General features: G+C 55.7%; 1 protein-coding gene across 1 annotated transcript; it reads left to right on the top strand.

The window, feature by feature from the left end:
• Positions 1-5,145: 5,145 nt before the first annotated feature.
• On the top strand, positions 5,146-11,395 carry LOC308520927 (DLA class II histocompatibility antigen, DR-1 beta chain-like; the record flags this gene model as incomplete). Its single annotated transcript, XM_081093625.1, has 6 exons — positions 5,146-5,245; positions 7,425-7,694; positions 9,469-9,750; positions 10,410-10,520; positions 10,962-10,985; positions 11,264-11,395. The coding sequence occupies 6 exons, from the start codon at positions 5,146-5,148 to the stop codon at positions 11,275-11,277; spliced, it is 801 nt and encodes a 266-aa protein (XP_080949751.1). The 3' UTR covers positions 11,278-11,395.
• Positions 11,396-11,703: the final 308 nt, after the last annotated feature.

The following is an 11,703-nucleotide window of genomic DNA, read 5'->3' as shown; positions in this document are numbered from 1 at the left end:
TCCCTCATGTCCTGGGAAGGATCCTGCAGTGACATCAACCCCTGGGAGAGCACAGAGCCCTAATGGACGCCCCCCTGGCTCTGCCTCACCACACCTCCCCCTGCAGGCTGGGCTGGCACCATGAAAAGACCTGGCAGAGGGGGGGATGCTGAGCCTGTGGCCATCAGAGAAGCAGCCTGCACCCTCCAAGGAGCTCGGACCCTGGGGACCAGCATCATGCAGGGCGCGGTGGGGGCGGGGCCTGCACCAGGATGGCTGCTCCTGCAGGACCTGGACCTCACCCTTCCTCCAGATCACCGCCCCCAAGAAGCTCAACTCTCTCCTCCAGCAGAAGGACCTGCAGGGTCAGCAAGAGGACCAATGAGGCAGCGCAGGCTTCTGGCCAAGCTGTGGCCTTCGTCCCCTGACGAGGCCCTAAAGGCAGATGCGTACAGCGAACTGAAGGGGGAGGGAAGGTGTGCACCCAGCCCGCAGGTCTTGGACCTGAAAGCCGCCTCCAGGGCTCCAGGCACTGGGCTTCCTGGGCAGGAGCTGCTCACTGAGTGCAGAGGGAGGAAGCAGGCAGGCGGCTGAGGCCACACACCCCCCCTCACCCTGCTCCCAAAGCACTTTGACAACCAAGGGTGGGTTCCCAGTGCTGAGACCTTTTTCCCTCCCCCCACCCCTACCTCCCCCCCCCCCCCCGCCCCAGGAGGCTTCCAGAACCAAGGAAGGGCAGTGGGTGAGGAGGTAACTACCCAGGGTCCACTACCAGCTCCGGATGGAGAGTGAGCCAGCGACGCATGAAGGGCCCAGGCAAGAGCTGCAGCATCAGGTGACCTCACATGCGAGCCAAGGTGGGCAGTGGACTGAGTGCTAGTTTGGTGATGGGGTGTCCTCCGAGGTCGGGTCCCTGTGACTGGGATGTGTCTTGGACATAAAGCCAGTGTGGAGTTCTGATCGGTGGTTCCGTTCTCCTGCACGGGAAGCGGCCAGAGAAGGACGAAGTGGATCTCAGGGAGCGTGAGACATCGCCAATATGGGGGACTGAGCACATAGTCACAAGGGACTCTTGGGTTGCACAATAAATCCCCAATACGGAGGCTGAGCACAGAGACACAAAGGACCTGCCGAGGATGGAAACAAAAACTCTCGGCCTGGGGAATGCGCTCCCCAAGTAGCCCCTGGGAGACGCTGAGGTTCTGGGAAGGGTAGTCCCCGACCCAGCGACAGGAGGCATTGCTCTGCTCAGTGGTTTTCTTAGTGCAGGACCTTCTGTGTCTGTGGGTCATGCCCGCTCATATGAGTGTTTCTGCTGATGTTTGTGTCTGTTTGTTGTTTCGTTTATTTGTTTAAAGATGGGGCACGTCTGGCCCTGGGGACCCCAGCTACTGTGGCAAGGCTGACCAGATGGCAGAGACTGCAGGATCACCTCAGCAGCTGCTGAGAATTCTTCATCTTGGGGAGCTTCCTGCTTTCCCTCCCAGGGTGGCAGCCGCCAGGAACTCTTAGCTACTGAGAAGTTTCTGTCTGTGTGTCTGTAATGTAATTTTGGTCACTGATGTCTACCTTTTGGGGACTTGGTTTGCTGGGGACAAAGATTACACAGGAAAGTAGGGATCACAGGCAGGGGAAGTCAGCACCATGGGCTGGGGTGGGACTCCATTGTTTGGGCGACAAGGTTAATGTCCCCATGATAATGGGCAATTCTTGAATAAGAATGGACCACATTCCAAGGTTGACTCCCAGATCCAAGGTTGAATCCCAGGTCCCAGGGATGTGTAACTTAATATTTTGAGTTTGCTGAGTTAAATGGTAAAACAATATTGAGTATTAAAGTATTTTTAAATAACAAAATACTGAAATATAAATCTCAGTATGCCTCATGTGGAGAATCTAGAACAGTGGTTCTCAACCTTCCTAATGCCATGACCCTTTAATAAAGTTCCTCATATTGTGGTGACCCCCAATTTCATTGTTACAAATTGAAAATAATTAAAACATAGTGATTAATGGCAAAAACAATATGTAATTATATATGTGTTTTCCAATGGTCTTAGGCGACCCCTGTGAAAGGGTTGTTCGACCACCAAAGGGGTCGAGACCCACAGGTTGAGAACTGCTGATCTAGAGGATGGATTGGAATCTGTTAATGAATAAGTATTGTATTATTTTTAAAAATCTGAATATATTGCTAATCTGAGGAATGTTAATTCTAACTAATTGGATGAATAGAATAGGAAACTGAGATGGTTAAACAGCAATTTGGAGTTATCTAGTATATCCTATATTCCCTAAACCGAGGACACTTAAGAGTAAATGATTTGCATTTTACCTCCCTAACCATAGGACAAATAGCTTATGTCAATGTACTGAGGGAGACAGATATATGCATAACCCATGAACACTGACAGTAGTCAGTGAAGGTCTGGTATGGAGAGCAGGGCCAGGTAGAAGGGGCCAATGGGGGGTGGGAAGGAGAATATATATATTAGAGGCCCAGTGCACAAAATTTGTGCATGGGGCGTGGGGATGGCTGGGGTGGGGTAGGGGATTGTCCCTCAGCCAAGCCTGCACCATCCACAATCTGGGACTACTGGGTCCTAATCACTTCCTGCCTGCCTGCCTGATTGGCCCTAACCACTTTTGTCTGCCAGCCTGATGGCCCCTAACCGCTCCCCTGCTGGCCTGATTGACACCTAACTGCTCCCCTGCTGGCCTGATCACCCCAAACTGCCCTCCGCTGCTGACTTGTTCACCCCTAACTGCCCCCCGCGGCAGGCCCAGTCCCTCCCAAATGCCCTCCCCTGCCAGCCATCTTGTGACGACATGGGGGGCCATCCTATGATGACATGAGGGGAGCGAGGGAGTGCCACCTAGGCTTTTATTAGTATACTAGAGGCCCGGTGCACAAAAATTTGTGCATAAGGGGAGAGGGGGGTTCCCTCAGCCCGGCCTGTGCCCTCTCGCAGTCTGGGACCCCTCGGGAGATAACGACCTGCTGGCTTAGGCCTGCTCCCGGCTGGCAGAGGGCAGGCCCAATCCCTAGGTGCAGCCCCTGGTCGGGCTCAGAGCAGGGCTGATTTGGGAGTTGGGGCGCCCCCCCCTGTCATGCACAGAGCAGGGTGGATCGGGAGGTTGTGATGCCACACTCAGTCACGCTCAGGGTAGGGCTGATTGGGGGGTTGGGGCACCACCCCCGTCACACTCAAGGCAGAGTCGATGGGGAGGTTGCAGCGCCACCCCCTGTCATGCACAGAACAGGGCCAATCAGGGGGTTGGGGCGCTATCCCCTGTCATGCACAGAGCAGGGCCAATCAGGAGGTTGAGGAGCTCCCCCCTGTCACTCACTGAGTAGGGCCAATAGGGGAGTTGGGGCACCGCCCCCTGTCACACACAGAGCAGGGCCGATAGGGGTTTGGGGTGCCACACCATGTCACATTCAGGGCAGGGCCGGTGGGGAGGTTATGGCTCTACCCCATCACACACAGAGCAGGGCCTGTCGGGGGGCAGGGTTAGGGCACCACCCTCTATCACCCACAGAGCAGGGCCAATCAGGGGGTTGCGGCACCGCCACTGTCACACTCAGGGCAGGGCTGATGGGGAGGTTATGGCTCTACCCCGTCACACACAGAGCAGGGTCCATGGCATGGGAGGGGGGTTGGGGTGCCACACCCTGTCACACACAGAGCAGGGCCGATCAGGGGGTTGGGGCGCCAAACCCTGTCACACACAGAGCTGCAGGGCGATCAGGGGGTTGGGGAGCTGCCCCCATCAGGCACAGAGCAGGGCTGATCAGGGGGTTGGGGTGCCTTCCCCTGTAACAAACAGAGCAGGGCGGATAGGGAGGTTGTGGCCCAGCCCCCTGTCACACACAGAGCCACGGGGCGATCAGGGGGTTTGGGTGCTGCCCCCTGTCATGCTGTTCCCTATGCCAGGAGGCCTCACAGATCTGCTGATCCCAGTGCTGGGAGGCATATTACCCTTTTACTATACAGGATAGAGGCCTGGTGCACAGGTGGGGGCCGGCTGGTTTTCCCTGAAGGGTGTCCCGGATCAGTGTGGGGGTCCGGATTGGGTGCCTGGCCAGCCTGGGTGAGGGGATGATGGCTCTTTGCAGCTGGTCACACCACCTTCAGGGTGGGAGTCCACACTGGGGTGCCTGGCCCATCAGGGTGAAGGGCTGAGGGCTGTTTTCTGGCTGGTGGGTGACTGAAGCTCCCAACCGTTCCTTTTTTTCTTTTTTCTTTTATTCTGGGCCACCTTTAGCTCTGAGGCTTGGCTCTAGCTCTGAGGTCTTGGCTGCTGAAAGCAGGTATCTGGTTTGTTTGGGTTCTATAATCAAAACACTTTTTCAACTCCAGCTCTGAGATCCCGGCTGACTGAAAGCAGGTTTCTGGGGTTTTGTTTAGCTTCTATATGTGTAACAATGTTTCAAACTGCAAGCTCAGAGGCGGCAGCCGCAGGTGGGGAACTTTGGCTTCCTCTGTCACTGAAGCAAGCAAGCCTCCTGTTCACTTCAAGCTGCCTGGCTGCCACCTGCCATCTTGGCTGGCAGTTAATTTGCATATCACCCTGATTAGCCAATGGGAAGGGTAGCAGAGGTATGGCTAATTACCATGTTTCTCTTTTATTAGATAGGAGATATATATATATATATAGTACTTTCAACAATAAATATTTTTAAAAATATGACTGAATAGAAGGCCTCCTAACCTGCAATCACCTCCCTCACCCTCAGCTCCCAGCACACTAACTCATCGATTTGCAAAACAGCTCTGTCTGCAGTGAGAGAGGCAAATGCTCCCAAAGGCTCCAACTTGTGTGCTCATCACTGACCAGAGCAGAGCTGCCTCACAATAGGGCCCAACACAGTGTTTCTGACACAACCAGACCAAACCTTCAAAGCACTAAATCAAAGCAATGCTTTTAATGCAGGAAATTTTAAATTTCAGAAGAGGAACTGCCTACTGAATCTCTGACCAGCAACTGATGATGCTGTTCATCTCTGATGCTGGTTGGTTCTCAGTACTGAGATGACCCAATCAAAGAACAAAGAAATGAGTTCCTCAGTTGGTGTTTTGGGGGATGTGGGTGGAGAAGGGTCACAGTCCTCACTGAGTGAGACCCCCCTGCTCCCTGCCCCTGTCCTCTCTGAGCTCCAGCATGGTGTGTCTGTGGTTCCCCAGAGGCTCCTGGATGGCCGCTCTGATGGAGATGCTGATGGCACTGAGCCCTCCCCTGGCTGAGGCCAGGGACACACCACGTAAGTGCACCTTGGGGGTGAGCTGTTGTGGGGGAGGAAGAAAGGGAATTAGCTTTGTCGCCGTGTCCAGGCCATGTCCCTTAGAAAATGGTGGCATTTTCTTCATGGCCACCTGCCTTTATCATATGGGTTCTGATTCTTTCCACCACAAAAGGGGCTGGTGCTCGCCACTACGAGATGTGCAAGGGACTCCATGTATCTCAGTTGTTTCTTCTCACCTCGCCTCCAGTAAACCTCCCCAGCCTGTGTCCCCTTCCATCGGGGTCCTAAGAGGATTGAGAAATAATGATCTCAGAATGATTCCCACCCAGTGCTCCATTTACTGTACTGAGTTATCCCCAAAGGAACGTTTCTCTGGCATTTTATGGGGAGTCAAAGGAATTAGAGGGTCTCTCTTTGAGGACCCTGTGTTCTGTCCTCAGCAGAATCTGTGATGCTGGCGCCTCTCCCTACTATGTGAGATGTATCCAGGGGCCTCCCCACCATCTCCTCTCCTTTCTCCCTGAACCCCCAAAGCTCAAAGTCCCTGTAATGGAGCTTCTCCTATAGAGTGGGGCTATGCTCTCTCTTCCTCCTGTGGAAAGCCCCCGGGAGCTGAAGCAGAGATGCTGAGGACTGGGAAGGACCCTACAGATGAGAGGCGTCTCCTGAATGGCTGGCAGGTTAGTGCTCATGAGGGATCCATGTTGAACCTTCCTGTACCATCACTTCCTCCTACATCTCCCCTCTCTGGCCTGAGCCCACAAATAGGGACTCCCATAGTAGAGATAAATTATATGAAATTCTGTGTTTTTAGGTTTAAAATAGTTAAATGTTAGCAATTTCATATGTTCAAATTATAGACCGTGAGCAGGAGTAGAGAGAGAGTGAGGTTGCTTACATCCCATGGGGCTGAAAGTCAATAATCAACTCACGGGAACTCATTGGCCTCCTGGAGTCTTGGCCCCGATGCCACAGTCCATCCATCGTGTCCTCTGTTTCCCTTAAGGAGCCGTGTTTGGTTGCCTCTACTTCCAGGACCCCCTATTCTTCCCCCAGCTATGTCCTCACCACTCCTGAGACCCCAAAGTTCACACAGACGCTCAGCCCTGGAACAGATCCACGGACAAGATAAAATGTAGTGACATTTTCCCTCTTTCTTTACCTGTGATGTTTCTTCCAACTAATAGGAGGGAAATGAGAATGAGTCTCTGAATTTCTCACAGGAAGCAGAGGGAGCATAACGTGTCGTCTGAATAAAAGTGTGTGGGAGCTTGAGCCCTTGCTGCTTTCCAAGGTCCCCACAATGATCAACTCCCATAGCCTGAGTTCATTCATTAGACCACAGGGATTTATCTGAGTGACTGTTACACACGAGGCTCTGTTCTAGACTCAGAGAAGCCGATTTCAGTATGATAGAAAGTCACCTTTTACATGGAACTTAGCTAACGCCCGCCTCCCCCAGGCTCCTGTCCCGCCCCCCCCTCCCCACCCCCCTCCCCACCCCCGCCTCACTGTCTGGGCTCAGAGCCTGTTCTCTGGGTTCCCAGGAGGCACATGGGTTCTCTCAGGCTTCGCAGGTGGCATTGCCTTCACCTGAAATGTGCCCCCTCCCCCACATACACCGACCTTCCCCCACATCCTGTCACTCAGAGGCCCTGGCCCCGCCCCTGATGGAACTTGGACCCTGTGGTCCCTGCTCCAGGCGTCCCTTTCCTGCCATCTCCCTCCTGTGTGGATGCGCCTGTGGTTGGGCTGTGATGGGCACTTTGGTAAATTCTAAGCTGCAAAGCGGAGGGCGATGCCCGGTTTCCATCCTGGGTCCCGGGCAGCTGGGGCCTGGCACGAGGTCCCCTGCCCAGGGGGTGACAGGAGGAGGCGGGTGTGGGGAAGGGAACGGCTTGGGGTGACGGGGTGGGGGGGGGTCGAGGCGTCTAGGAGGAGGTGGTGATGGCACAACTCCTCGCCCAGCCTGGAGCCCTGAGCCCTGTGGGTCAGCCCAGTAGCCCAGTGTGTCCCCAGTGGCTGAGGGTCCCAGGGGTCTCCCTGCCCTGCAACCTCCTTCCAGCCCTAGATGACAGGGTACCCGGGTGCTGGCAGTGGGGGTGCCAGGTCCTTGTCCCCACCGGCTGGGGGCCTCCCATTGGCCGGCTTAGCCATCCTCTCTCACCAGCATGATGGGTCCTTCCTGTCCCCACAGCGCATTTCCTGTATCAGCCTAAGTCCGAGTGTCATTTCTCCAACGGGACAGAGCAGGTGCGGTTCCTGGAGAGACACATCTACAACGGGCAGGAGGACCTGCGCTTCGACAGCCACGTGGGGGAGTTCCGCGCAGTGACCGAGCTGGGGCGGCCCATCGCTGAGTTCTTCAACAGCCAGGAGGTCCTCCTGCAGCGGGAGCGGGCGCAGGTGGACAGGTTCTGCAGAGACAACTACAGGTTTTCTGCGCGATTCCTGGTGCAGAGGCAAAGTGAGAGAAGAGGGTGGGAGTGGAGGGGTGAAGTGTGGGGGGGGGGGTGCGCACACAGGGCTGTGAGGAGCACCCTGAGGGGCCTGAGGGCGGCTGTGGGACCCTGAGGTCCTGTCCTGTGTAGGGCGTTCCCGGGGGTGCCCAGTCCTGTCCAGTGGGGGGAGGCGTTGCGGAGCAGTGGGGAGGGAGGGGGGAGGTTGGAGGAGGGAGTCGGTCTGTCTTGGCCAAACCCCCCCTGACCCTGAGCCCTGGAATAGGGGTGCTGGGTACACAAGCCTGTCCCTGGGCGGAGGGTCAGGCTGGGTGTGAGGGGCGGGGCCTCCGAGGCACCTCTGGCCTCTCTGAGCTCCTTTCAGGTCTCAGTGTCTTGTTCCCCCCTCAGTGCCCTGTGTTTACAGAGGGGGTGATGGGGAGCCAGGGTCTCATTGTAATTTGTTACTTAACACACTGATGTCACATCTACACAGGCTGACAGCATTTAAGTCATTACGTGTTAACTGTTTGGAGTTGAGACAATTTATCTCACATTCTATTTTGTTAAATATTTTTCAATATTGCCAAATACTCACTTGAAAATTTTTTTTTTTTTTAATTTATCCTTCTTTGACATCTAAGGTTCTTGAACAGTTTTCACGTACATGTTGGCTAATGGCTGTTCCTGCTCTAGGAATGGCCTATTGTCCATCATCCTGGGGTCCGGGCCTTTTTCTCAGTGATTTTCCCGGTTCTCCAGGCAGCAAGATGGACACTTTACTAACATTGGTGCAGCATTTTCTCCAGTTCCTGGCTTGTGTTTTCATTCTGTTTAATTACTTTCCATGTTAAGAATTTAAACATCTTTAAGGAAAAGAAATGCACTCAGAAGTTGTTAGCAATGATTTACCATCAATCTTAAATCTACCCTTTTGGGGTGCAGTAAAAATGTTTCCCCCAGGTTTCTTCTGCTTCTCTTCCTCTTGCTCCTCTTCCTCTTCCTCCCTCTCCTTCTGCTCCTCATCCTCCTAATCTGTATTTATTGGGCCTGGTCTCAAGCAGGAAGCACACATATTAATGAGTCCCAGACCCTGCTCTGAGCTCAAATGTCAAATTGAAAAGAGAGACAATTATAAAATGTCAACAATCCCAATAACAGGTCGGGTTCTTTTGAGAAGGAGTGGGTTGCTCAGTGAGTGTCACTATGAGTGTTTTAATGAGTGCTGCCCGGCTCCTCACTCTCCCTCAGGACTCAGCCCCTGGAGATAGGGAGTCACCTGTCTCTCCTGCTTCCAGGGGAACCACCTCTGTGCTCTCAGGTGTGATCACATTCCCAGGACTTCACACCGTGAGCCCCCATCTCCCCAAGCTGTTCCCCAGCTTCTCCCTCTGCTCTCCTTATGTTCTCTCTCCATATGTGATAAACAGCTGACATACAGTGACGGCTACGTTCCAGCCGCGGTTGTACATATTTTAGGCCCATTGATCCTCATGTCCTTAAGCGGTGAGTTAGCATTACCACCCCCTCTGCAGGTGAGGAGCTGAGCAGAGAGGATCTCCCAGGATCAGCCAGTAAGAGGCACAGCCTGGATGTGAGCCAGGCAGCCCTGCTCCAGAAATCACACTGGAACTCACACACTCGGAGATTCAGGGCCCATGGCACTACCTCCTGCAGGGCCACAGGGTGGTTGAGTGGGGCCCTGCTGGGGCCTGGGGCCCAGGACTGGAGACGAGGCCAAAAGTGAGCCACCCAGGGGCCTGCCTGTCCTGCTCACGTCTCCCTCCGCCTTCTCTGTCCCAGCTGAGCCCACAGTGACCGTGTATCCTGCAAAGACCCAGCGCCTGCAGCACCACAACCTCCTGGTCTGCTCCGTGAACGGCTTCTATCCGGGCCACATTGAGATCCACTGGTTGCGCAATGGCCAGGAAGAGGAGGCCGGGGTGGTGTCCACGGGCCTGATCCGGAACGGGGACTGGACCTTCCAGACCCTGGTGATGCTGGAGACAGTACCCCGGAGCGGGGAGGTCTACACCTGCCAAGTGCGGCACCCCAGCAGCACCAGCCCTGTCACCGTGGAATGGAGTGAGACGCCCTCTGACCTCACACGCCTCCCCCCAAAGGGGCCTTTGCTTGTCCCTGAGGGTCAGGGTCCCCTCTCCCCACACCCCGTTTTCCTTTGCTCCTGTCTCTCCTTCAGCACAGGCCACAGGGGAGCCCTGTGATCGCTTCTGTGAATACCCATAGCCCTGGGAGGCCGCCATGCCTGCCCTGCTCTGAATTCCCCACACTCTCCCCGTCATGGTGCCCCTGGCCCTGGGCACCATCCCCTGTGGGCTGGACAGGTGGTTCTGCCTGCGCTGAGCTGCCCACTGTGATCTGGGAAAAGGTGTGTTCTCCACAGCGTGGGGGCCTTCCTGCCACAGGAGAGCCCCGTGTGCTCTGCCATCTGCGGCTCTGTCACCCGGGCCAAGTCCTGGAGGTCACCAGCCCCGGGCTCCGCAGCCTCAGAAGCCGAAGCAGTGCCCTAGAGTCGGGTGTGAGGGGACCTGAGGCCAGTGCCTGGGCCTTGTACCTGCTCATTGTGACCTCAGTCTCTTTCCCGGAAATGGCTATTGTTCTGCTTCTTCAAGGTCACCTTCCCCACTCCCCAACCCCTCTCCTCCCCCAAGCTCTCAATCCCAGGGTCTCCATTAGAGAAGTTGGTTTGGGTCAAAACCCACTGAAACCAGCTTCTTCTCCAGGGGCCCAGTCTGGATCCGCACAGAGCAAGGTGCTGAGTGGAGCCGGGGGCTTCGTGCTGGGGCTGCTCTTCCTCGGGGCGGGGCTGCTCATCTACTTCAGGGCTCAGAAAGGTGAGGAGCCTGCTGGCAGCCGAGGCCCCGAGACGGTGGGGAGAACTGGGGCTTTGCTGGGTGAGCTCTGGGTATGGCAACGCCTTAGAAGCCTCTCTTTCCCTGTCGGTCTCACGATCCCTGGAAATGCGGAAATAACCAGCTCCTGGTTCTTAGGGTGGAGACATGAGGAGTCATGGCTGTGGGGGTAGAGAGGGGTTAACACGCACGGGGATTTGGGCCCAGATCCTGGGGTACATGGAGGAGCAGGCCCTGTGGTCACTAATGACACTGGATGTGACGGCTTCGGGGCCACTGCTCTCAGCTTCTGCTCTGTTCCCTGCTCTGGTGTCAGCGGGTGGGGGTGCTGCTGGAGAAGCTCAGGTGGCCTGGGCGGGGACCCTGTGTTTGGGGACACACTTACCTTCATATCTTTAAGTGGCATCTTCCTTCTCTTCCCAGGACACTCTGGACTTCAGCCCACAGGTAACGCTCTCTAATCCTCTCTTAGGTACACATTTGGTTTCCCTAGAACAGAAGGTGCAGGGGAGGAGCCAGGGGACAGATAGCGGGGAGCCTGGGTGTGGCTCTGGTGGCAGCTTACACTGCAGGGTCTCCTCCCGCCTGGGAGAGGCAGCTCTGAAGCAGCTGTGGCTCCTGTGGCCTCAGAGCTTTTCTTCTCACTTGGGAGCCCCAGCAGGAGGCCTGGGAGTGCAGCGCCCCTGCTGGCGGGGTCTGGGAACAGCACTGCCCTCTGTCTGCAGGACTCCTGAGCTGAGGTGGCCATGGGGACAGAGGCAGGAGAGAACCTTCTGTCAGGCCCCTTTGCAGCCTGAAGAGGTTTCCTGCTGGGCTCTCACTCCACAAGGAGAGCCGCCTGGGGCTCTGGCTGGGTCCTGGCTCCTGACCCGCAGCAGCTCCTCCCTGATGGTTCCTCCCGCCCTGGGACTGGAGGCCCCAGTGTTGGCTGCAGAACCTGAGCTCCATCCCTCCCTGTCCCTGTGTGTTCAACCCTCGCTGTCTGCTGAGCACCTTAGCTCACCTCTGCCCTCATTTCTTTACAAAATGTTCCTCAATTAAATATGGAGTGAGATCATCTGCCTCACAGGCTTCAAGGGCAGGAAGCAGGAAGAAAGGAGCTGCACAGGGCCTAGGAGACTGGGCGCCAACAGAGCTGTGCAGGCCAAGGGCCCTAGGCCGCCTC

Source organism: Myotis nattereri (assembly GCF_964212035.1).
Source record: "Myotis nattereri genome assembly, chromosome: 6".
NCBI lineage: Eukaryota > Metazoa > Chordata > Mammalia > Chiroptera > Vespertilionidae > Myotis > Myotis nattereri.
The sequence above is the reverse complement of the archived record's forward strand: the minus strand, read 5'-3'. Positions and strand labels throughout refer to the sequence as shown.